Source organism: Schistocerca americana, chromosome 11 (genome assembly GCF_021461395.2).
Source record: "Schistocerca americana isolate TAMUIC-IGC-003095 chromosome 11, iqSchAmer2.1, whole genome shotgun sequence".
Taxonomy (NCBI): domain Eukaryota; kingdom Metazoa; phylum Arthropoda; class Insecta; order Orthoptera; family Acrididae; genus Schistocerca; species Schistocerca americana.
Genome location: NC_060129.1, coordinates 143,487,659 through 143,510,422, shown reverse-complemented (window position 1 = coordinate 143,510,422; position 22,764 = coordinate 143,487,659). Strand labels below are relative to the sequence as shown.

The 22,764-nt window shown below is 44.4% G+C and overlaps 1 protein-coding gene across 1 annotated transcript in view; it reads right to left on the bottom strand.

Annotated features, from left to right (window-relative positions):
• The window catches only part of LOC124553398 (collagenase-like), a 114,707-nt gene that overhangs the window by 50,984 nt on the left and 40,959 nt on the right, over positions 1 to 22,764 (bottom strand). Inside the window, exon 3 of the mRNA XM_047127264.1 lies at positions 10,907 to 11,079. Coding sequence (XP_046983220.1) covers positions 10,907 to 11,079 — 173 coding nt within the window. The remainder of the gene's footprint in view (positions 1 to 10,906; positions 11,080 to 22,764) is intronic.

The window sequence follows — 22,764 nt, the reverse complement described above, 5'->3', positions numbered from 1 at the left end:
CTTTCGCAGCAATGCAGGCTGCTATTCTCCCATGGAGACGATCGTAGAGATGCTGGATGTAGTGCTGTGGAACGGCTTGCCATGCCATTTCCACCTGGCGCCTCAGTTGGACCAGCGTTCGTGCTGGACGTCCAGACCACGTGAGACGACGCTTCATCCAGTCCCAAACATGCTCAATGGGGGACAGATCCGGAGATCTTGCTGGCCAGGGTAGTTGACTTACACCTTCTAGAGCACGTTGGGTGGCACGGGATACATGCGGACGTGCATTGTCCTGTTGGAACAGCAAGTTCCCTTGCCGGTCTAGGAATGGTAGAACGATGGGTTCGATGACGGTTTGGATGTACCGTGCACTATTCAGTGTCCCCTCGACGATCACCAGTGGTGTACGGCCAGTGTAGGAGATCGCTCCCCACACCATGATGCCGGGTGTTGGCCCTGTGTGCCTCGGTCGTATGCAGTCCTGATTGTGGCGCTCACCTGCACGGCGCCAAACACGCATACGACCATCATTGGCACCAAGGCAGAAGCGACTCTCATCGCTGAAGACGACACGTCTCCATTCGTCCCTCCATTCACGCCTGTCGCGACACCACTGGAGGCGGGCTGCACGATGTTGGGGCGTGAGCGGAAGACGGCCTAACGGTGTGCGGGACCGTAGGCCAGCTTCACGGAGACGGTTGCGAATGGTCCTCGCCGATTCCCCAGGAGCAACAGTGTCCCTAATTTGCTGGGAAGTGGCGGTGCGGTCCCCTACGGCACTGCGTAGGATCCTACGGTCTTGGCGTGCATCCGTGCGTCGCTGCGGTCCGGTCCCAGGTCGACGGGCACGTGCACCTTCCGCCGACCACTGGCGACAACATCGATGTACTGTGGAGACCTCACGCCCCACGTGTTGAGCAATTCGGCGGTACGTCCACCCGGCCTCCCGCATGCCCACTATACGCCCTCGCTCAAAGTCCGTCAACTGCACATACGGTTCACGTCCACGCTGTCGCGGCATGCTACCAGTGTTAAAGACTGCGATGGAGCTCCGTATGCCACGGCAAACTGGCAGACACTGACGGCGGCGGTGCACAAATGCTGCGCAGCTAGCGCCATTCGACGGCCAACACCTTGGTTCCTGGTGTGTCCGCTGTGCCGTGCGTGTGATCATTGCTTGTACAGCCCTCTCGCAGTGTCCGGAGCAAGTATGGTGGGTCTGACACACCGGTGTCAATGTGTTCTTTTTTCCATTTCCAGGAGTATATATATACCTTATAGAGAAGACACCCCTTTCATACATGTCGCGGAACTTGTTTAGCATTTATAGGAATGAAGGGTAGTCATCCAATGTCTTGCATTAGGTGTCAGGCGTATTCTGGTGGCTCATTGTGCTTGCAAGGCATACGAAATCGAATTTCCGTACCAATTTTGCTTGTATCACGATAAACATGTATTTTAATGAGGCACGCTGACTATTCAGATGCGGCAATATTTAACCCTTGCTTGTACATTGCAAGAGTGCTCATAATATATCGTAAGTAGTTTTATTTATTTTCCGAGATACTGACTCTGTATTTGTCTGTCTTTGGAATGTCACATATCTCACTGTTACTGTCCTTGTTTGTGTATTCGTAAGTTGTTCATATCCTTCTACAGTTTGTAACAACAACAACGCTGTACTACTGTACATATAAGTAAATTTTTTTTCCATCTGATTTTTCGATAAACTAGTGTGATTGATGTTCTGATTTCATTTCTTTTTTGTTTCATGCCATTATGTTAAGGAAACTGTAAACAATTTTCAATGTGAATATTAATGTTTATGTCAAATGTCAAGTAATATTGTGATAGAATTGAAATGTAACAAATGTTGAGAGACTGTTGTGAGATGCTTAAAATTGTAACTGTGCGTCTGGTCCATACGTAGGCAATGTGTTAGGATATGTAGAATGCAAAACCTCGGGTGAATACCCTGTCTGTAGGGGAGCGGCAAAAGGTGGATGGCAGGCGAGCGCGGGAAAACGCGCGCGGGCACTGTACGGCACAACGGGCTCAGCAGTAGTAGTCGGAGTTTGGCATTGGTCTGAGCAACACCTTCTGGAGCGAGGAGGCTCTCCTGGAAGACGTAGCTTCACTGAGCCTCGGGTATGGCGTTCCAACGCCCATACAGCATGGCAACATTCCATAGGCACTAAATGGAAAAGTATTGCGACGCTATGAAGGAATAAAGTGCCGATACGTCAAGAGCCATAGCTGTGGTTGTATGTGTGCTCTGTGCCTCGCCATCTCGCCGCCCGCCAACCGCCGCATCGATACAAACAGGTTGAAACTTTTAGTACTGTATTCGTATGGACAAGTGTTACTTTTGTTCCATACCGTTCAATAACAACTTAAATTTTACCAGAACTGTCCTATCATTTAATTATCCTCTCAGCTAACCTAGGTAGGGTCCTTTCCAAATGTTGTGCAATCCGAGCGTCCCGAGATGAAAAATTAAAGTTTGTGTTAATAATAATTACCTGCATACCTAGCTATGTTAGAATGATGTTTAAAGAACTGTTTTGTTAATGAACCAGTAAATGAATAACGAAGGTCTGACAAAGTTGGAAGATAACTTTAATATGGATTTAGTAATGAAGTTTAATTATTTCGAGACAGATATAATTTAAATAAGCAGGAAATAAGATAAAAAGAGTAGTAACTCATATATTGGAAATCTTGAGCGCATAATGATTTCAATAATCAAATTTTTAATAGAGTGATCATAACAGTTTCAGGGTCCCCCGCCCCCCCCCCCCCCTTTTTTTTCATTTGAATTCTGAAGTGCTCTAAATTGATTTGACCAGCAAAAGTTAAAGCCAATATAAAAGCCAAAATTTATCAGTGTTTTATCTTTATCAAAATTGACATTGTATGTGTGACTCGAAAGTGCTATTTCTAGGGTAACCTATGCCCGATTTTAATCAGATCAATAGACAGTACGAAGTTTTGTTGTAAACATTATAGTGTAGTGTTATGTATTTATGGTTTATCCACATCAGTACAGAAAGTGAAATTATCAGTTCAATAGATTTTGTGGTTCTAAAAATTTACTATATTATGCAGTGTTACTACGTGTTGTTTTGCATGAATGTACATCAACTTGTACAGGGAAGAAACTCAGTTAATGCCTAATTAGCGTGGCTACCGTATTATTAACAAATTGGTAGCATCTTCTGTGTTGTTTTTTGTCCGTCCTGGCGTGTAGTTGCATTTCGGACTTATTTGACGTATCATTGTTATTACAGAGTGGGTGTAAGTCTGATTTGCCACCATTTAGGTACACGCGGTCAACATCTATACTAAAATCCTTTCTCATAAGGTGAAGCCCGTTAACTTACCATAGTACAGGCTTTAAGGAGTATTGTGTGCCCCACGCGCACGTTACAAGTTTAAGCGATATTTGGTAATGAAATGATCGTACGGAATTAATGGCCGGGATATCCCCTCCGGGGTTCGGTAGCCGTAATGCAAGTCTTTGTAGTTGACGCCACTTCGGCGACTTGCGTGCCAGTGATGGTGAAAATGATGATGAAGGACACACAACAGCCAGTCCCCTGGCGGGAATTCAACCCGGGCTCCCTAGCGTGGCAGGCGGTAAAGCTACCGATGAGCTACGGAGGCGGACATAGTTGGTAATAGAAGCACCTTATTCGTTGCTTCCCTGTTAGACAGTTGTCACGCGCATGTGTTTGTGGTATTGTAGTTGGTTACAGGTTTTATTTTCATGAGGCACAGTCTATAGACATGTAACAGCACAGACTGATTAAACATTACACGTATTTACATGCCGCTACAATGTGAACATCTCATTTTTTTGCATTGCTGACATATACTTAGGATATTGCGAGCAATAATACAAAAAAACACAGTCTATGTAGCTTTCAGGGTGCCTTCTGACTGCAAATTGATGTTATTTACATAGCCTCCAGTAGCACTGTGCCATTTGTAACAACAGCAGTAATGTGAAGCAAAATCGATTATATTTTTTTTTTTTCTAGTGTATATCATGGTACATTAACTTTGTCCGTCCTAAACTGGTGCCCAAGAACAATTTAAATGAGAAAATTATTATTTTGAGGGTGTACTGTGACTGACAACCGTAGACCCATTTAGTTACGATCAGAGTGTAAATCTGCCTGCTCAGCATAGTAATTTAGCTATCACGTGTTTTTCAAAATGGTTCAAATGGCTCTGAGCACTATGGGACTTAACTGCTGTGGTCATCAGTCCCCTAGAACTTAGAACTACTTAAACCTAACTAACCTAAGGACATCACATACATCCATGCCCGAGGCAGGATTCGAACCTGCGACCGTAGCTGTCGCGCGGTTCCGGACTGCGCGCCTAGAACCGCGAGACCACCGCGGCCGGCACGTGTTTTTCTGTAGTTATAATCCAAGTCAGGTTAGTTCTACGTCATCGAATTATTAGCCCTTCATTCTCAAATGTTAACTGTTACTAGGTGTGGAAATCCAGCAGTGGGTTGTATACTTCAGCACTTTGGACACTAATGTGTGTATATATGGAAATTAACTCGTACCTTCTTCTAAAATGCTGACACATTTTTCCAATATAGTGACATCACATTAATTGATTTGAGTCTTAAAGCGTTTTTTCATGTATTAGCCTCAACCAGGTTGTGGATACACAGTGTTAACGACGCAGCTTTTGCACTGCTTACGTATTTTAGACATTTTAGTATTTTTCAACATCTCAGATGTGTAAAATAATTAATTTACGGCTTTGTTGCGTTTTTTAACCTTGCACCAATCTACTAGTGGCAGTAAGACGCTGTGGTACAAAGTTCGAACATTACTCGATTTTACAGCGCAGCCATCTGCTGGTGGCAGTAAGCATTCTTTTCTACAGTTTAGCCATCTGATGGATCCAGGAGCAAGCGGAATATCAAACAGTACTTGCTTTCATTTCACGTTTTCATCGTTTGTGGGATGCTATTTAAGGTATAACTCAGTTTCAACAATACGAGTTCTTAATTTGTTGTTTATATTTTATAAGCACAATCTTGGTTTTTAACTACTTTTAGAGAAATAAAGTGAGATACAAATAAAGTACTCATGGGGGACTGGAAAGCAGTTGTAGTTGTAGGGAAGGAGTAGAAGAAACAGTTACGGGAGCATATGGGCTTGGTAGTGGGAAAGAGAGAAGAGAAAGACTAATTGAGATCTGTAATAAATTTCAGCTAGTAATAACGAATATTCTGTACAATAATCACAAGAGGAGGAGGTATACTTGGAAAAGACAGGGTGATACGGGAAGATTTCAATTATATTACATCATGATCAAGTAGAGATTCTGGAATCAGATACTGGACTATAAGACATACCCAGGAGCAGATATAGACTCAGACCACAATTTAGTAATGATGAAGAGTAGGTGGCAGTTTTAAGATACTGGTGAGGAAGACTCAGTGTGCACAGAAGTGGAATATGGAAGTACTAAGGAATGAGGAGAGATGCTTGAAGTTTTCTGAGCCTATAGATCAGCAATAAGGATTACCTCAGTGGGTAGATCAGTTAAAGGAAAGTGAGTGTGCAGAAACAATGGGTAACAGAAGAAATACTTCAGCTTACCGACGAAAGAAGGAAGTACAAAAATGTTCATGGAAATTCAGGAATGTAGAAAAACAAGTCACGTAGGAATGAAATAAACGGGAAGTGCAAAGAAGCTAAGGCGAAATGGCTGCTTGAGAAATTTGATGAAATTGAAAATGAAATTATTGTCAGAAGGACTGACTCAGCATGTAAAATAGTCAAAACAACCGTCAGTCAAATTGAAAGGAAGGGCTGTAACATCAGCAGTGCAGTGGGAATTCCACTGTCATATACGGAGGAGAGAGTGAGTAGGTGGAAAGGATACATTGAAGGCTTCTTTGGGTGGGTAGGGGAGGGGGGGCTTGTCTGATGATGTTCTAGAAGAAGGAACAGGAGTCGACAGGAAAGAGTTAGGGGATCCAGTATTGTAATCAGAATTTGAAAGAACTTTGGACAACCTAAGATCAAATAAGGCAAAAGGAATAATAACATCCCACTGTAACTTCTAAAATCGTTTGGGGAAGTGGCAACAGAACGACTATTCACGTTAGTGTGTAGAATGTATGAGACTGGAGATATACCATGAGCCTTTTATACAAATATCATCCACACATTTCCGAAGCTTCCAAGAGCCTACAAGTGCGGTAACTATAGCACAAATCAGTTTAACAGCTCATGCATCCAAGTTGCTGACAAGAATAGTATACAGAACAATGGAAAAGAAAACTGTAGATCAGTAACGTGACGATCACTTGGGCCTTAGGAAAGCTACAGGCATCAGAGAAGGATTTGTGACGTCGTAATTGATACTGGAAGCAAGACTGAAGAAAAATCAAGTCAAGTTCGTACGGCTTGTCGACCTGGAAAAAGCGTTCTTCAGCAATGAAAACTGATGTAAGATGTTCGAAATTATAATAAGAATAGGGGTAAGCTACGGGGAATGATGAGTAACATACAAAATGTGCAAGAACCAAAAGGAAACAATAAGACTGGGACACCAAGAATGAAGTGCTCAGATTAAAAAGGGATATAATCTTTCACCCCTATTGTTCAATCTATATCCTGAAGAAGCAACGACAGAAATTAATGGAAGTTTCAAAACATGTGGTAAGGTATTATGGGACCAAACTAGTAAGGTCATCGATCCCTAAGCTTACGCACTACTTAATGTAACTTACGCTGAGGACAACACACACACCCAAGCCTGAGGGAAGGACTCGAACCTCCGACGGATCGTGACAAGGCGCTCGAGACCGCGCGGCTACCATGCGCGGTGGAAGTTTCAAGACTCGAATTAGAATTCAAGGTGAAAGGATTCACGTCCCGTCAAGAACGAGGTCATTAGAGACGGGGCGCGAGCTCGGATTAGGGAAGGATGGGGAGGAAGGACATCGGCCGTGCCCTTTCAAAGGAACCATCCCGGCATTTGCCTGAAGCGATTTTAGGGAAATCGCGGAAAACCCAAACCAGGATGGCCGGACGCGGGTTTGAACCGTTGTCCTCCCGAATGCGAGTCCAGTGTGATAACCATTGAGGTACCTCCCTCGGTGAACAGCTTAATGGGTACAGAATATCGATTGACGGTAGACAGAAGTAGTAGGAATGAGAACATCGAGAAACTGAGAATCAGAACTAGGAATCACAATTTAGATGAAGTTAAGGAGTTATAGTGCCTAGGCAGCAAAATTGGCTATGATGAACAGAGGGAAGACGACATAAAAAATAGAAGGATCCACCTTGGTACAACAAACACATTAGGAAGTTGTTGAGAAAGCAGAGAATTTTGCACAGTCGTTTTAAACATAGTCACTGCCCTGCTGACAAAACCGAAATTATGCGAAATGAAAGCAGTTGTCAGAAGGACAATGAGAGACTCTTTTAACGAATTTGAAAGCAATATTTTATCTGCAGATTCTAAAAATAATCCCAAAACATTTTGGTCGTACGTAAAATCTATGAACGCTACAAATAATTCAATACCTTCTCTTGCTGCAGTACGGGTAATGTAACTGATGATGATAAACAGAAGGCCGAAATTCTAAACCTAGCTTTCAAAAACTCGTTTACGATAGAGGACTGCAGCACCATTCCCCCTATCAGTTATCGAACAAACTCAAGGATAGCTGACAGTGTTTAGTGGATCTGGGATTGCAAAACAGTTAAGATCCTTAGACGCTAGGAAGGCATCTGGCCCAGACGGTATCCAAGTAAGATTTTATGTTGACTATGCTACAAATATAGCATCATTCTTATCCATCATCTATCAGAGATCATTGGAACGGCGGAAAGTTCCACGGGACTGGAAGAAGGCCCAAGTCATAGCAATCTATAAAAAGGGTAGAAAATCGGATGCATATAATTACCGGCCAATTTCACTGACGTCGATTTGTTGTAGAATCATGGAACATATTTTGTGTTCAGACATAATGACCTGTCTAGACTCCGAGAAGCTCATCTGCAGAAACCAGCAGGGTTTTAGGAAACAGCGGTCATGCGAGACACAGCTGGCCCTCTTTGTGCATGATATACAACAGACTCTAGATATCGGCTCCCAGGTTGGTGACATATTTCTCGACTTTCGAAAGGCGGTCGACTCAGTTCTGCACTGTCGCTTGCTACAAAAAGTGTGCGCTTAAGGTCTGTCCAATGACATATGCGGTTGGATAGAAAGTTTTCTAACAGACTGGGAGCAGTATGTCGTCCTGAATGGGGTAACTTCAACAGAAACAAGAGTAACTCCAACAGAAACAGGAGTAACTCCAACAGAAACAAGAGTAACTTCAACAGAAACAGGAGTAACTTCAACAGAAACAAGCGTAACTTCAGGTGTGCCCCAGGGCAGCGTAATAGGTCCGCTGCTTTTTACGATTTACATAAACGATCCGGTTTATGGTATTGACAGCGGCTTTAGACTGTTTGCCGATGATGCTGTAGTCTACAGGAAACTAGTATCATACGAAAGTTGTGAACAAAGCAATGAGGATTTGCAGAAAATAAATGTGTGGTGTAATGACTGGTAGTTATCTCTCAACATTAGTAAGTGTAACCTACTGCGTATAACAAAGCGAAAATCCCCATTAATGTATGAGTACAAAATAAAGGATCAGTCTTTGGAAGCGGTAACATCAGTCAAGTGTCTGGGTGTGACTATTCGAAATGATTTCAAATGGAATGATCAGATTACACAAGTAACGGGTAAGGCGAACTCTAGATTGCGGTTTATTGGTAGAATCCTGAAGCGATGCAATCCTGCAACAAAGGAAATAGCTTACAATACGTTAGTTCAAGTCTTAGAGTATTGTTCGTCTGTATGGACCCTTACCAGTTGGGTCTGATTCAAGCGATTGAGAAGGTCCACAGAAGAGCAAGAAGATTCGTGACTGGTGCATTTAGCCATCGCGAGAGCGTTACAAATCTCATAGAAAGTTTGAAGTGGGACACACTTGGAGATAGCCGACGCGCTAAACAGAAAATTCCGAAATCCAATATTCACCGAGAATGTAGAGCATATTTTATTACTACCAACTTTCAAATCGCGTAATGATCATCATTCAAAGATAATGGAAATAAGAGCTAGTACTGAGGTGTTCAGACAGTCGTTTTTCCCTCGCGCATTCCACGAGTGGAAAAGAGGGGGGTAAATATGACTTTGGCGCGAGTTGTGCCCTCCGCCACACACCGCTTGGTGGCTAGCGGAGTATATATGTAGATGTAGATGTAGACTAGCACTGCCAAACAGTGCATTTCTGACCAAGATAAATCTACTACTATCAAACGTAGGTTCTAACTGGAGGAAGAAATTTCTGAGAATGTACGTTTGGAGCACAGCACTGTATGGTAGTCGAACATGGTCTGTGGAAAAACCGGAACAGAAGAGAATCGAAGCATTTGAGAGATGTGGTGCTACAGAAGAATGTTGAAAATTAGGTGGACTGATAAGGAATGAGGAGGCTCTCCACAGAACTGGTGAGGCTCTGAGCACTATGGGACTTAGAACTGGTGAGGAAAGTAATATATGGAAAACACTGATAAGAAGAAGGGACTGGATGATAGGACATCTGTTAAGACATCAAGCAATAACTTCCATTGTACTAGAGCGAGCTGTAGAGAATAAAAACTGGGGGGAAAACAGAGAGCGGAATACCATCCAGCTAATAATTGAGAACTTGGGTTGCAAGCGCTACTCTGAGATGAAAAGACTGTCACAGAATAGGAATTCATGGAGGGCCGCATCAAGCAGTCAGAAGACTGAGGACCCAAAGAAAGAGAGAGAGAAATATGCTACCCACTCGTTCCAGTATTCCACAGCGAATGATATATAGCTTCGAATGGAATTTAACATTGTGTCTGGTGATCCAGTCCTAAAACGAATTTTTGGGAGTCAGTAATGCAACATAGCCGCCAATTTTTTTCGGAAATCCTGATACTTTACCACATTTGGCTAACTAGTGGTGGCACTTGATGTGGTTGGGGGGGGGGGGAGGGGGGCGTGAATGGCCTAGTGACCCCCCTTTCCTCCATGGACTTGGCACATTGCCAAGTGCCTTGGAGACAAAAAAGTACTGATGCTGAATGTGATTACGACCAACAAATAACTGGACAACACCATACAATCAGATAACTTGTGTAATAAATATCTGAACAATTATAATAATACCTCCTGATGTAACCTCGTCAAGTACTAACTTTATTTTATTTTATTAGTCTTTTTATGAATAGAAACTATTATGTAGGCATGCTGTTCCTATTTTGTGTTAAAGTTTTTCCTGTCTACTCCATTTTTATTTATTTACTGTTCAATTTTTTTCTTTTTCATTGCATTACCACCACTCTGTCAACGATATTACTTATTGTATGTTTATGCTTCAGTCTAGACGTGTTACATCTCTTCCAATGTTGTTTGCAAACATTGTAATTACTTTGGTAACAATACTCAGTAATTGTCTGAAGATGGCCTCGTAAGCCGAAACCCGGTTAACAAAATTAAAAGTAGTATTGTAGAACAAAAGGAAACTGGTGCTTCTCACTTATTATAATTTTGTTCTACCAAGAACCGATGGAAGATTCTGGTAACATAAGAACAGTTGATTAAATGAATCAAGAACGGAAAGAAATGTAAATGCATCAACGTTTCATCACGTTACTGACATTAAGTAACTGCAAACAGCGCACTCCCCTACTCTCTCTCTCTCTCTCTCTCTCTCTCTTTATCCCTCATACACATACACACACACACACACACACACACACACACACACACACACAGGCGCCAGCTCGCGCCCTATGAAGCAAGAAGTCTGTGTTATTTTGTACTTTGCACCACTCACTGCTCAAAGGAGCACCCTCAGGCAGGAAGATAACAGCCACATCATTGATTGATTTCCCAGACGCATTGAATTCTGGATGTGCCCTGGCCCAGATGGCTTCCGCGGTCCAGATGGTGGTATCATCGTTCTCCGTCATGTGGATGCCTCCGAGGCGTATATGGTACTTCTTGAAGCTGCAACAGTAAATGTAGTATCAGCAGTTTTTAAGCAGAGACTGGCGGTAGAACTAATTGCTACATATAGTTGATTGAAAATCAATACATGAGACATTCAGATGCAGCAGACCAGTCTATAAGTTGCTGCTCAGCTGTAATAGGTGTATGTTTGAAATGTCTACAGATATATGCAGAAACACTTTTAGAGAGTGTGACAAACAGAAGCGCAATTAATTTACCAATAAATTCACAATACTGTAGTTTTGTCGAACGCATAGAAAACGTAAAAAAAGCTCTCGCACTTCATCGTAGCCATGTGATAACTGTCCGTGATGTGTTGGCAAATGTGCCAACACCTTGTAGATAGAGGCGGCCTAAATGCACGCTATCTAACGCAGACGGGCGTGAATTCTGGAACAGGATAAGTAGTGAATTCTAATAACAAAAGTATGCAGCTCCTCGAATACTTATCTTTTATTCTTTGATGTGAATTACAGCATTCTTGATGAGACATTTCATACGATAACTATCAAACTATGTAAGGCTAATGGCGCCTTGCTAGGTCGTAGCCATGGACTTAGCAGAAGGCTATTCTAACTGTCTCTCGGCAAATGAGAGAAGGCTTCGTCAGTGTAGTCGCTAGCAAAGTCATCGTACAACTGGGGCGAGTGCTCTTCCGTATCTCGAGACCTGCCTTGTGGTGGCGCTAGGTCTGCGATCACACAGTGGCGACACGCGGGTCCGACATGTACTAAATAGACCGCGGCCGATTTAAGCTACCACCTAGCAAGTGTGGTGTCTGGCGGTGACACCACATTCCTCCCCCGCAAATCGGCGAACGGTCGTGTTATAAGGCTTCCGCCCGCCGTGGGGAGGACCCCCTGTTGGCGTATTCGATGAGGTGGGGAGCCTAACAACAGGCGAGGCTGTGCCACCCGCACCCGGCCATTCGGTCCGAGGGGAGCTAGGAAACGCCTGAAAACCTAGTCCAGGGTGCACGTCAACATGCGGTGTATGCGCCCGTAAAGAGACAGGAGGGGCCGAAGGGTCGACCTCCATTGCGTCGGGGTAGCCGACGCGCGATGACGTCATGTGGTCCGGAGCGGGCGAGAGTTCCATGGCGGAGGACAGCTGGTCACGGGAAGCGATCGGCGGCGCGTGACCCTGGGAGGCGCTTGGCGGCTGCAGCGAAGCGTCGAATGCGGGCGGCGCCAGCGGGAGAACAGGCGGCGGCGGCGGCGGCTGCGGCGGCGCGTCGCCATGGGGCAAAATGGAAGGCATCGTCGGTAACACCTGGGGATGAGGCGAGCCAGTAGATGGGTCCCCAGGGCGCTGACCGGACGGCACCGTCGCTGAAAGCAGACGGGGAGCGGCAGAACCCGTGCGACGACAGAGGCGCAGCTGATTGAGATGAAACTGCAGCTCCGGTATCGAGCTGGAATGGTATGACCTTGCCATGAAAGTCCAAATCTACAAAAAGTTTATTGTCCTGCTGACGACAAGAGCGACTGTCTCGTGCAATTTGAACTGATACAGGCACAGCATCACTTGCTAATTGACGTGATTTCCGGCGACATCGCCGCACACTTTTTGTGGGACGAACACCGTCACAGTTAGAGACAGTGGCACTGAACGAAGTGGAATTAACAACATGAATGTCCATGGGCGAAGGTCCACGAGCTTGAGTGTCCTTGGTTCGATTCCGGCGCGAAGCAAAGGGCCTGGAATGATTGTGATTGTCTGATCTGAGCTTTTTCTGGCAAACACTTTGAACATGTCCTTTCTTATTACAGAAAAAGCAAATAGCTTGGCGTGACGGGCAATGTTCACGCGAATGTCTAGTTGCACACCGCGGGCATGATTTCAGCACTGCATTTGCTCGCTTTCGCGGGACACGTGGTTGTGCGGACGTGCGCGAAGGCTGTTTGCAGTTCCTTGCAGCGCGCCCGGCGGCCCGGTTAATGCGACACACAGCTGGCGAAGTTTCAAATGATTCCTGAGCACAGTCAAGTGTGTCTTGTCTATCCAATATGTCTATCACTTGCTGAAGGGATGGATTAACTAGTTTCAAAATCTGTTCTCGTATGCGAACATCAGAAACGTTCTGTGCTATTGCATCACGCACCATAGTATCTGAATAAGGAAGGCCACAGTCACATTCAAACGCACAATCCCTAGTAAGGCCTTGCAAAGTTGCAACCCACTCCCGATTAGTTTGACTGGCCGTACGTTTTGTACGAAAGAACGTATACCGTTTTGCAACTCCATTAACTGTTTCTTTGAAATAGGCGTCCAATGCCGACAAAATTTCATCGTAGGACAGAGTCGCTACGTCGCGTCGGGAAAACAATTTCACTATCACACGATACGTTTGCACGCCGACACATAACAATAAGTGAGGCTGCCGCTCGTTACCTTGAATTCTGTAGGCGGCGAGATGAAATCCAAACTGGCGTGACCACTCGGTCCAAGTCTCGTGCGCCGCGTCAAAATTGCGAAACTGCGGTGCAACTGCATGTTGTGGCTGCGGTAGCGGCGAAGCGGCGGCTGCCGCGTCGTGTTGCAGTGCACGTTGACCCTGGACGAGCTGTCCAAGGGCATCCAATAACGCCTGCGTCTGCTGATTCTGCAAGCGATAAAATTCGGACAGTACATCTGGAGATTGTGGCGAAGTCATGACACAAGTAAATGTAAGCAATTAGAAAGAACAAGACCCTTTCCGTTGCCTCGTCGCCAATGATGTGTTGGCAAATGTGCCAACACCTTGTAAATAGAGGCGGCCTAAATGCACGCTATCTAAGGAGACGGGCGTGAATTCTGGAATAGGATAAGTAGTGAATTCTAACAAGAAAAGTATGCAGCTCCTCGAATACTTATCTTTTATTCTTTGATGTGAATTACATCGTTCTTGATGAGACATTTCATACGATAACTATCAAACTATGTAAGGCTAATGGCGCCTTGCTAGGTCGTAGCCATGGACTTAGCTGAAGGCTATTCTAACTGTCTCTCGGCAAATGAGAGAAAGGCTTCGTCAGTGTAGTCGCTAGCAAAGTCGTCGTACAACTGGGGCGAGTGCTCTTCCGTATCTCGAGACCTGCCTTGTGGTGGCGCTCGGTCTGCGATCACACAGTGGCGACACGCGGGTCCGACATTGAAACGTCCCCTTTGAACAATTTATATATGACTGTGCTTAAACTGACACACAATATTTTGTTAGCGCAACGCAATCTGACTTTCAAAATTCCCTACAAAAGAATGGCCCTGACTAACATTAAACTATACCTTTCACAAATCACTTACCTCACAAAAATCTTCGCTGCTCAAGCTACTGCAATACAGCGAGCGCCACTACTGCCAGCTAAATAAAAGATTCGAACTACTGAACGCACTAACTACTGATAGGGATAGTTAGCAAATGAAAGATATTAATAGAGAACGAACAATGTATTTACCTTGATATCATCATATATAAATATAGTAGTTCATGACAAATTTCAAAACTCCGCCATCTCTCTCCCCACATCCATCACTGCTGGTGGCTCACCTCCAACTGCGCAACGCTACGCGCTGTTCACATCCAGCTGCCGCTGCCCAACACTACAATGGCAGACAACAATGCAAACTAGCCACAGACTGCACACAGCACAGCCAGTGATTTTCATACAGAGGTGGCGTTACCACTAAAAAAACCTAAACAGCCTACTTACAACATGTACTAAATGGACCGCGGCCGATTTAAGCTACCACCTAGCAAGGGTGGCGTCTGGCGGTGACACCACAGTCCGAAACCACTGATAAGAGAGAAAACCAAATATGGTAGCAAAATGAGTGCAGCGCATGGTAAACTGAGCTGAGATTGCAGCGAAGTGTCTTGGCCGTGGCTAGCATCGCGCTCAGATAGCGACGTGCCCTGCCCATCATAGAGCACACGGCTTTTGCATGCAGTAGCGTCGGTGGAGAGACAGGGCAACCCAGTGTGGGCACCAGCCGACTGCAGTGACTGTGGTGGCCGGCTTGTTAATTTTGTCATCGCTGCCCGCAGGAAATACGAATGTGTGCAGATGACTTACTTCGGTTGGTGTTGTTGACGTGGCAGAATACTGAAGTAAAGCCTGAAAGTCTATCAGCAAGGGACCAGTGTTCTAGCACTTAGCAGTGAAACCCTTGGTTGTTTTCAAGGGCGTGGTTGATAATATTGTGGTTTATGCCTTTGGAATGCTATTTCGCAGTGCTGGAGACTCCAGAGGAAAAAAACTGGAATGAAGCCATAGGACATTTGGGGGATAAACAGTTATGCAAGGGACTACATGTGTCGGCTTGAAGGGTAACCTGTATTTCATCAGAAACGCTACACTAAAAGACGAACCAAATTCCATGAAATGCAGTAATAGGTGAAGGTACCCAAGACTTACGACTGGCGAAGGAAAAGGAGGTCTATGAATCACAGAGTTACTGGGACTCATTAGGTAAAAAAATAACTCTAAAACGCATCAGTAACAGATTTTATTTTCTGCAGGCTCCAAGAGTGTACCGTAAAATGGCTTCACTGGGTTCGTAGGGAGTAGATCTAAGGTTTTGGTTCTTCAGTGTGTCTGCCGGCCGGGGTGGTCGAGCGGTTCCAGGCGGTACAGTCTGGAAGCGCGTGACCACTACGGTCGCAGGTTCGAATCCTGCCTCGGGCATGGATGTGTGTGATGTCCTTAGGTTAGTTAGGTTTAAGTAGTTCTAAGTTCTAGGGGACTGATGACCTGCGATGTTAAGTCCCATAGTGCTCAGAGCCATTTGAACCATCAGTTTGTCTGCGTGACAACATTCCGTTGAAATTATTTTCCTCTGCTTCCTCTGTTTCTGCACATTCAAATGCCTCCTTATACCGCAAATCTATAAGAATAAGATCAATATTGAAACCAGGTGGTAGTGGAGGAAAGGCAGGATTCGGTTACGATTGTGGACGGGGCCATAATCAGTTACTATTGGTTGCCATTTACAGTTACACACATTTATTTTTAAAACAGTAATTCCAGATTCAACAATAAATAAAAAATACCACACATTATTAATGAAGGAATAAACAGCAGTGTAAATAATAATGTTTTCAGTGCATTACAATTTAGCAAATCACCATAAAATACGGATACAGATTATGTTTAAAAAGAACAAGCCACCGTGATCATGGCTGAAGGCCTTACACGCCAAGAATGGCAATAAATTAAGAATGTTTTAGAACTCGCTGCAATTACAACTTACAGATACTGAAATATTAAAAAGTAAGTGGCCACAAACACAGCAGAAGGTACCAGACACCAGGAATGGCAGTAAATAAGGTTTTAAGGCTTACTGCTAAAATACAAATCTCCAGTTTTTTTTTTAAACAAGTGACCACCGTCACAGCTGAAGGCCTTATACGCCAGGAATGGCAATTATATAAAAAATTTAGAAACCTGCTGTAAAACAGCAAATACAAGCAAAGGTTAATAAAAGAAACATGCAACTAACCACCAAAATGGGTGAAATAAGATGATGGTAACCTTGTAAAACAACCCTTACACTGCTACATTTATTCCAGAAGGTGACCAGAACTATTAACTAGACATACATAACCTTTAATTTAGTGTTGTGGCCACATGTAGTAAGCGTTGCTTCACGCAGTGGAGAATGGCCAAACAGAGGCAGCTGGCGACCGAGGCGTTGCGAAGTAAGTGCGGCACAGGTAGCTTTGCTGACAGCAGCAGTCTACCAACAAACTGACGCAAGGACGCACACTGACCGAGCACCGAGCGAAGCCTGGAGAGTGCTGAGTAAGGAGAAGTGAGGCCGGCACGCTAAGTTACGCTGCAATATACTGCGGGAGTAATAACAAAAAGCTACCACCGAGGGTAAGAAACGTCCTCCTGCCGGATACAAATGGCGGAGCGCAGGCAGCAACAGACAGAAGCCATTAAGAAGCAGTTCGGATCTGAGGACAGACGTGGTCCGTGTCCGAATGTTCAATCTTCGTAGGTGACGATTCCGGAAGTCTGTTCCAGCTCACAGGAGTCATCCGTTCGCCGCCAGATGTCAACTTCAGCTCTGGACGTCGGCCCGAGTTCGGTCGGCACCACGGCTGACTGACTACAGCGAGAACTTCCAGCAGGACCGGCCGCAGCGCAGTCTCGGCCACAGGCGCCGCCGGGGACTGACGCCCGGACTCCACGGCAACCCGGCCCCACGGCGCGTGGTCCGTCCGTCATTTGAGCTCACGGACATCGCGACTGACGGCTTCCCAGCCGCCGGTGCAGCAGGCGGCGGCAGCTGACGTCACGGCGACGAGTTCACCTCAACCACAGGGCGTCCTGGCTTCAGCGGAGCACTGCTGGCCTAGTGCGAGCATCAGCGCGAATTGCGCACATTGTTGGAGAATCTACACAGCAGCAGCAGCAGGGCTGGGCAGCGACGATGAGGGAAAAATTGTAAAGAAAGTTCAATAAATTATTGTAAAATTCCACGCCGTCTCAGTCTTTGGCACAGCCACTGTGTCTCTGTTAATAAGTACTGCAGAAGTCGTAACAAGTGGCCTTCTGTCGTAACAATAGGCATTACAAGGTATGGTTACAAATAATACAATAACAAAACACATGGGCCACTCACAGATGGTGCTCCAGGGATCCACCTCTGAGAAGGTCTATCAACAAACACTTTCGCGAGTGATGAGATAGGCAGGCAAAAGTTGCATTCACTTCACAAGATGGTAACTCAGTCTAACGAATGACTAATGATAATTTTGCTAAAGCTACCTGACGTCTAATAAACCAAATGCAAGAATGGAACAACACGCCATAGCTGGATGGCTCTGAGCACTATGGGACTTAACAGCTATGGTCATCAGTTCCCTAGAACTTAGAACTACTTAAACCTAACTAACCTAAGGACAGCACACAACACCCAGCCATCACGAGGCAGAGAAAATCCCTGATCCCGCCGGGAATCGAACACGGGAACCCGGGCGTGGGAAGCGAGAACGCTACCGCACGACCACGAGATGCGGGCCAAAAGCTGGAACCAGTGTACTGCACTACGCCCCCAGAATAGTGTGCTTAGAACGCCTGGAAAGAGAAAGGAATTACTACCACTGGAGTAGAAGAATCACAAATGGCCTCCAGTCAAGAAAGCTGTCAAAACTACACGCCTTACCACACAGCAGCGGCAAGGCGAGGAAACGTACACTGCCGTTACATACACCAACCCCCAGGGCAGGTAACTGGGGTGTTAGTGGCCACCAGGCAGGAAAAATACTGCTGGTTGAACTTAACAAACTGTAAGAAGCTGAACGCAGTAAGTAGTCATAAGAAGTAAGCAGTAAGTAGTAATAAGAAATCGAGGAAAGCTAATCAGATCCGCTTTCCCCAAACACTCCACTCACTGCTCTTCGCCTCGGTGAAACTACGAGCAGCAACACAAACCCGAGTCGCTGGAGAATCGCGAGATGTCACAATGGTGGAGGTTTCTCTACTTGGATTGAAATGAACTCATCTTAAAGCCTGCAGGATCTGGTTTACGACGAGGCCGTGCACCATCGTGACCACAGCCCTTCCATCCGGCAGTAGATGGGCACCGCCAGCGGTCCTAGCGAGTTCCTGCACTGCACGGACCTGGCTCCTCCTGAGTCCCCAACTGAACTGGCCCATTCACACGCCCCGTAAAAACGACAACGTCGCCCCAAAGATAGGGCAACAGTAACTACATATCGATAATCGCCACTGCTGCCACTAGCGGACAGATAACGCTTGCAAAACCGAGTGGCGCCAGTCAACATACGAAGACAAACAACCGCAACCATGCCAACTAAATGATACCGTCTGGCCTGCAACAGGGACGGAAAGCTACAAACAGCACCAACGCGAGCCACAGCACAGCTCAAATATGACATGAATTCGATAGATGCTCATTTTCGATTTGTTGACATGCCAAAATTGATTAGCCATACATGTGTTGAGATGAGACTATAAGTTAGAATTCCGTCGATGTTTCGCACCATCAGTCAATTAATATTTTGTGTATCATAAGATTTTGATTTATTTAGCATTGTGACTTATATAGATGGGGATATTGAATTTAATTGATGAAAGGAGAAAAATAAAAGTTCAGCAAATGAAGCAGGCAAAAAGGTATACAAACGTCTCAGAAATGAGCTCGACAGGAAGTGAAAAATGGCTAAGCGGGAGTGGCTAGACAACAAATTTAAGGATGTAGAAGCATACATCACTAGGGGTAAGATAGATGTCACGCACAGGATAATTAAAGAGACCTTTGGAGAAAAGAGAACCACCCATACAAATATCAAGAGCTCAGGTGGGAAACCAGTCCCAAGCAAAGAAGGAAAAGCAAAACAGTAGAAGAAGTGTATAGAGGGTCTGTACAAGGGCGAGGTACTTGAAGGCAATATTATGAAAATGGAAGAGGATGTAGATAAAGACGAGATGGGAGATATTATACTGCATGAAGAATTTGACAGAGCACTGAAAGACCTAAGTCAAAACAAAGCCCTCGGAGTAAACAACATTCCGTTACAGCTTTCACAGCCTTGGGAGAGCCAGCCATGACAAAACTCTTCCATCTGGTGAGCAAAATGTATGAGACAGACGAAATACCCTCAGCGTAATGAACAATGTAATAATTTCAAAGAGATTAGGTGCTGACAGATGTTAAAATTATCGAACTATCAGTTTAAAAAGTCACGGTTGCTAAATACTAAAACGAATTCCTAATAGATGAATGGAAAATCTGGCAGAAGCTGACACTGAGGACGATCAGTTTGGATTGTGTAGAAATGTAGGAGCACACAAGGCAATACTAACTTATCTTAGAAGATAGGTGAAGGAAAGGCAAACATACTTTTATAGCATTTGTGGATTTAGAGAAAGCTTTTGACCATGTTCATTGGAATACTCTCTTTCAAATTCTGATAGTGACAGGAGTAAAATACAGGGAGCAAAAGGCTATTTACAATTTGTACAGAAATCAGGTGGCAGCTATAAGTGTCTAGGAGTACGAAAGGGGAGCAATGGTTGTGAAAGAAGTGAGACAGGTTTGTAGCCTATTCTCAATGCTATTGAATCTGTTTATTTAACAAGCACTAAAGGAAACAAAAGAAAAAATTGAAATAAGAATTAAAATCCAGGGAGAAGTACTAAAAACCTTGATGATTGCTGATGACATTGCTATTCAGTCAGGGACTGCAAAGGACTTGGAAGAACAGTTTAACAGAAGGCCAGTGTCTTGAAAGGACGATATAAGAAGAACATCAACAAAAGCTAAACGAGGATAAATGAATGTAGTCTAATTAAATCAGGTGATGCTGAGGGAATTAGATTAGGAAACGAGACGTTTAATGTAGTAGATGAGTTTTGCTATTTGGACAACAAAATAACTGATGATGGTCGAAACAGAGAGGATATAAAATGTAGACTGGCGATGGCAAGAAAAGCGTTTCTGAAGAAGAGAAATTTGTTATGATCGAGTATAGATTTAAGTGTCTGGTAGTCTTTTCTGAAAATATTTGTATGGACTGTAGCCAAGTGAAGTGAAACATGGACGATAAGCAGTTTACACAAGAAGAAAACAGAAGCTTTTGACATGTGGTGCTACAGAAAAATATTGAAGAATAGATGGGTAGATCACATAACTAATGAGCAGGTACTGACTAGAAATGGTGAGGAGAGGAATTTGTGGCACAACTTCACTATAAGAAAGGATCAATTGGCAGGACACATTCTGAGGCCTTAAGGGATCACCAGTTTAGTATTGGAAGGAAGTGCAGGGAGTAAAAATCGTAGAGGGAGACCAAGAGATGAATACAGTAAGCAGATTCAGAAGTATGTAGGTTGCAGTAGTTACTCGGAGATGAAGACGCTTGGACAGGATAGAGTAGCATGGAGAGCTGCATCACAGTCTCTGGACTGAGAACAACAACAGAGCGAAATAATCAGCAATGAGTTGCAGAAAAGAAATTTAATTTCTTAACAGGCTTCTGGTACTTAGTGCTCTTCAGAAGCTTATGCCTATCGCATTATTTGCGAGTGTCAACAACAAGATCTGTATATCAAAATGCTGTGGTCATGTGATTTGTAGTGCCTATACAAAATAAACTACATCACCATGGCAGTGTGCTGTATTCAAAAGGAGGGAAAAGGGGTGGTGGTAGTGGTAGGAAGGGGATCCAACCACTGTCTACCCCTAACTGCCAAATCCAAACACTGACAAGCTGATCTCTTGGAGACATCGGATAAAGCCATGACCAAGAAGAAGGAGAAGAAAGACGAGACCTGAACAGGGCAGACTAGCATGGGTAACTGCATAAAACCAGTCTTATGATTGAATACCTCAGCAGAAACAACAATCACTGAGTATACTCCGTATATGTCGGTTTTGGCCATACTACCCCCACCACTCTTTGTATTTACACCTGTGTTGCCCTTCAGCTTACTACCAGAAAGTGACAACGTAGGAGATTTTGCTGTGACTCACACATTCGTTACATCAAAGCTTAGGTAAATTTTTTATAGTCCTATGTAAGTAACAGCGAGATCAGAAAGAGATACCCATATGTGTATATGTGATAGCCACATGTGTAGCAGCCAGTAGTATTACATGTGGCTCCTTTGTGCTGTGCAACCGGCACAGTTCTGCGAACTGACTGGGGTTTTGTTATCAGTTAGTGTTTAACGCCTTTTCCCTTGTAGGCGACTTGCCTACAACAAATAATTGCATAGCCGTCCGGTATCATGAGTTAACGAAAACATATTTATTCGTGAAAACTCACAATGAGAAGAAACTAGAAAAAACAACAGAGAAGTAACAAAAACTAGGAGATCCTATAGTCTTACGGCAAAGATAAAAAACGACACATGACCAAAAAAAACTCTCGCGCACTTTTGATACCACTTTGCACCAGACATGAAAAATATCACTGCCACACCCTCAAGAATGGAGCCACGAGTCGAAGAGGCAGCTTGTAAAAGACCCAACGAGTGACAACAGCAGAAAGGGTGTATGTAGCACTGTGGCGAGCAATGGCAGATAGGGATAAGGCATTCAAAGGAAGAAAGGAAGGAGGGAATATTGGGTTCAATGTAGAGGTCAAGCTAGGGTTTTGTCAAGGATGGGAAAGGAAATCGGTCACCATGGCATTTGACTGGAGCAATTTAGGGAAATCACGGGAAACCTAAATCTGGATGGCCAGACGTGGGTTTCAACCGCCATCCTCCAGAATGGAAGGTATTCAGTTCACTAAGTGAAATCATGAGGATGTGCTTCAAAAAGCTGTTGAGCATCACTGTATGTTCTGATGTTACGGAGCCAAAATGGTGTAGAATGATATATGTGAATTTTAGAAGAACAATACCAAGGTTACCTGGCACTGGGATGGATACTTTTGATTGTGGCCAGCGAGTGATACGAGTTGTGTTTATGAGCGTTCTGTTGTCACTTGCTTTGTAGCACACTGTCTGATGAGGTAGTGCCAGGTAGTTTCATGGTTTCTGAAGCTCTGCTAACGACATTGCAAGTCAGACGCTGTACTAGAGTGCTGTACTGAGCTTACATGATATGAATTCTTGTGCATGAATCTTCGATCTGTCCTGTTGGTACAGTTACAGTAGATGGGATGGTGAAAGTTTCATTATTCTGAGTGAAGGACTACTGCTCTTTGATCAGTTGGATGTA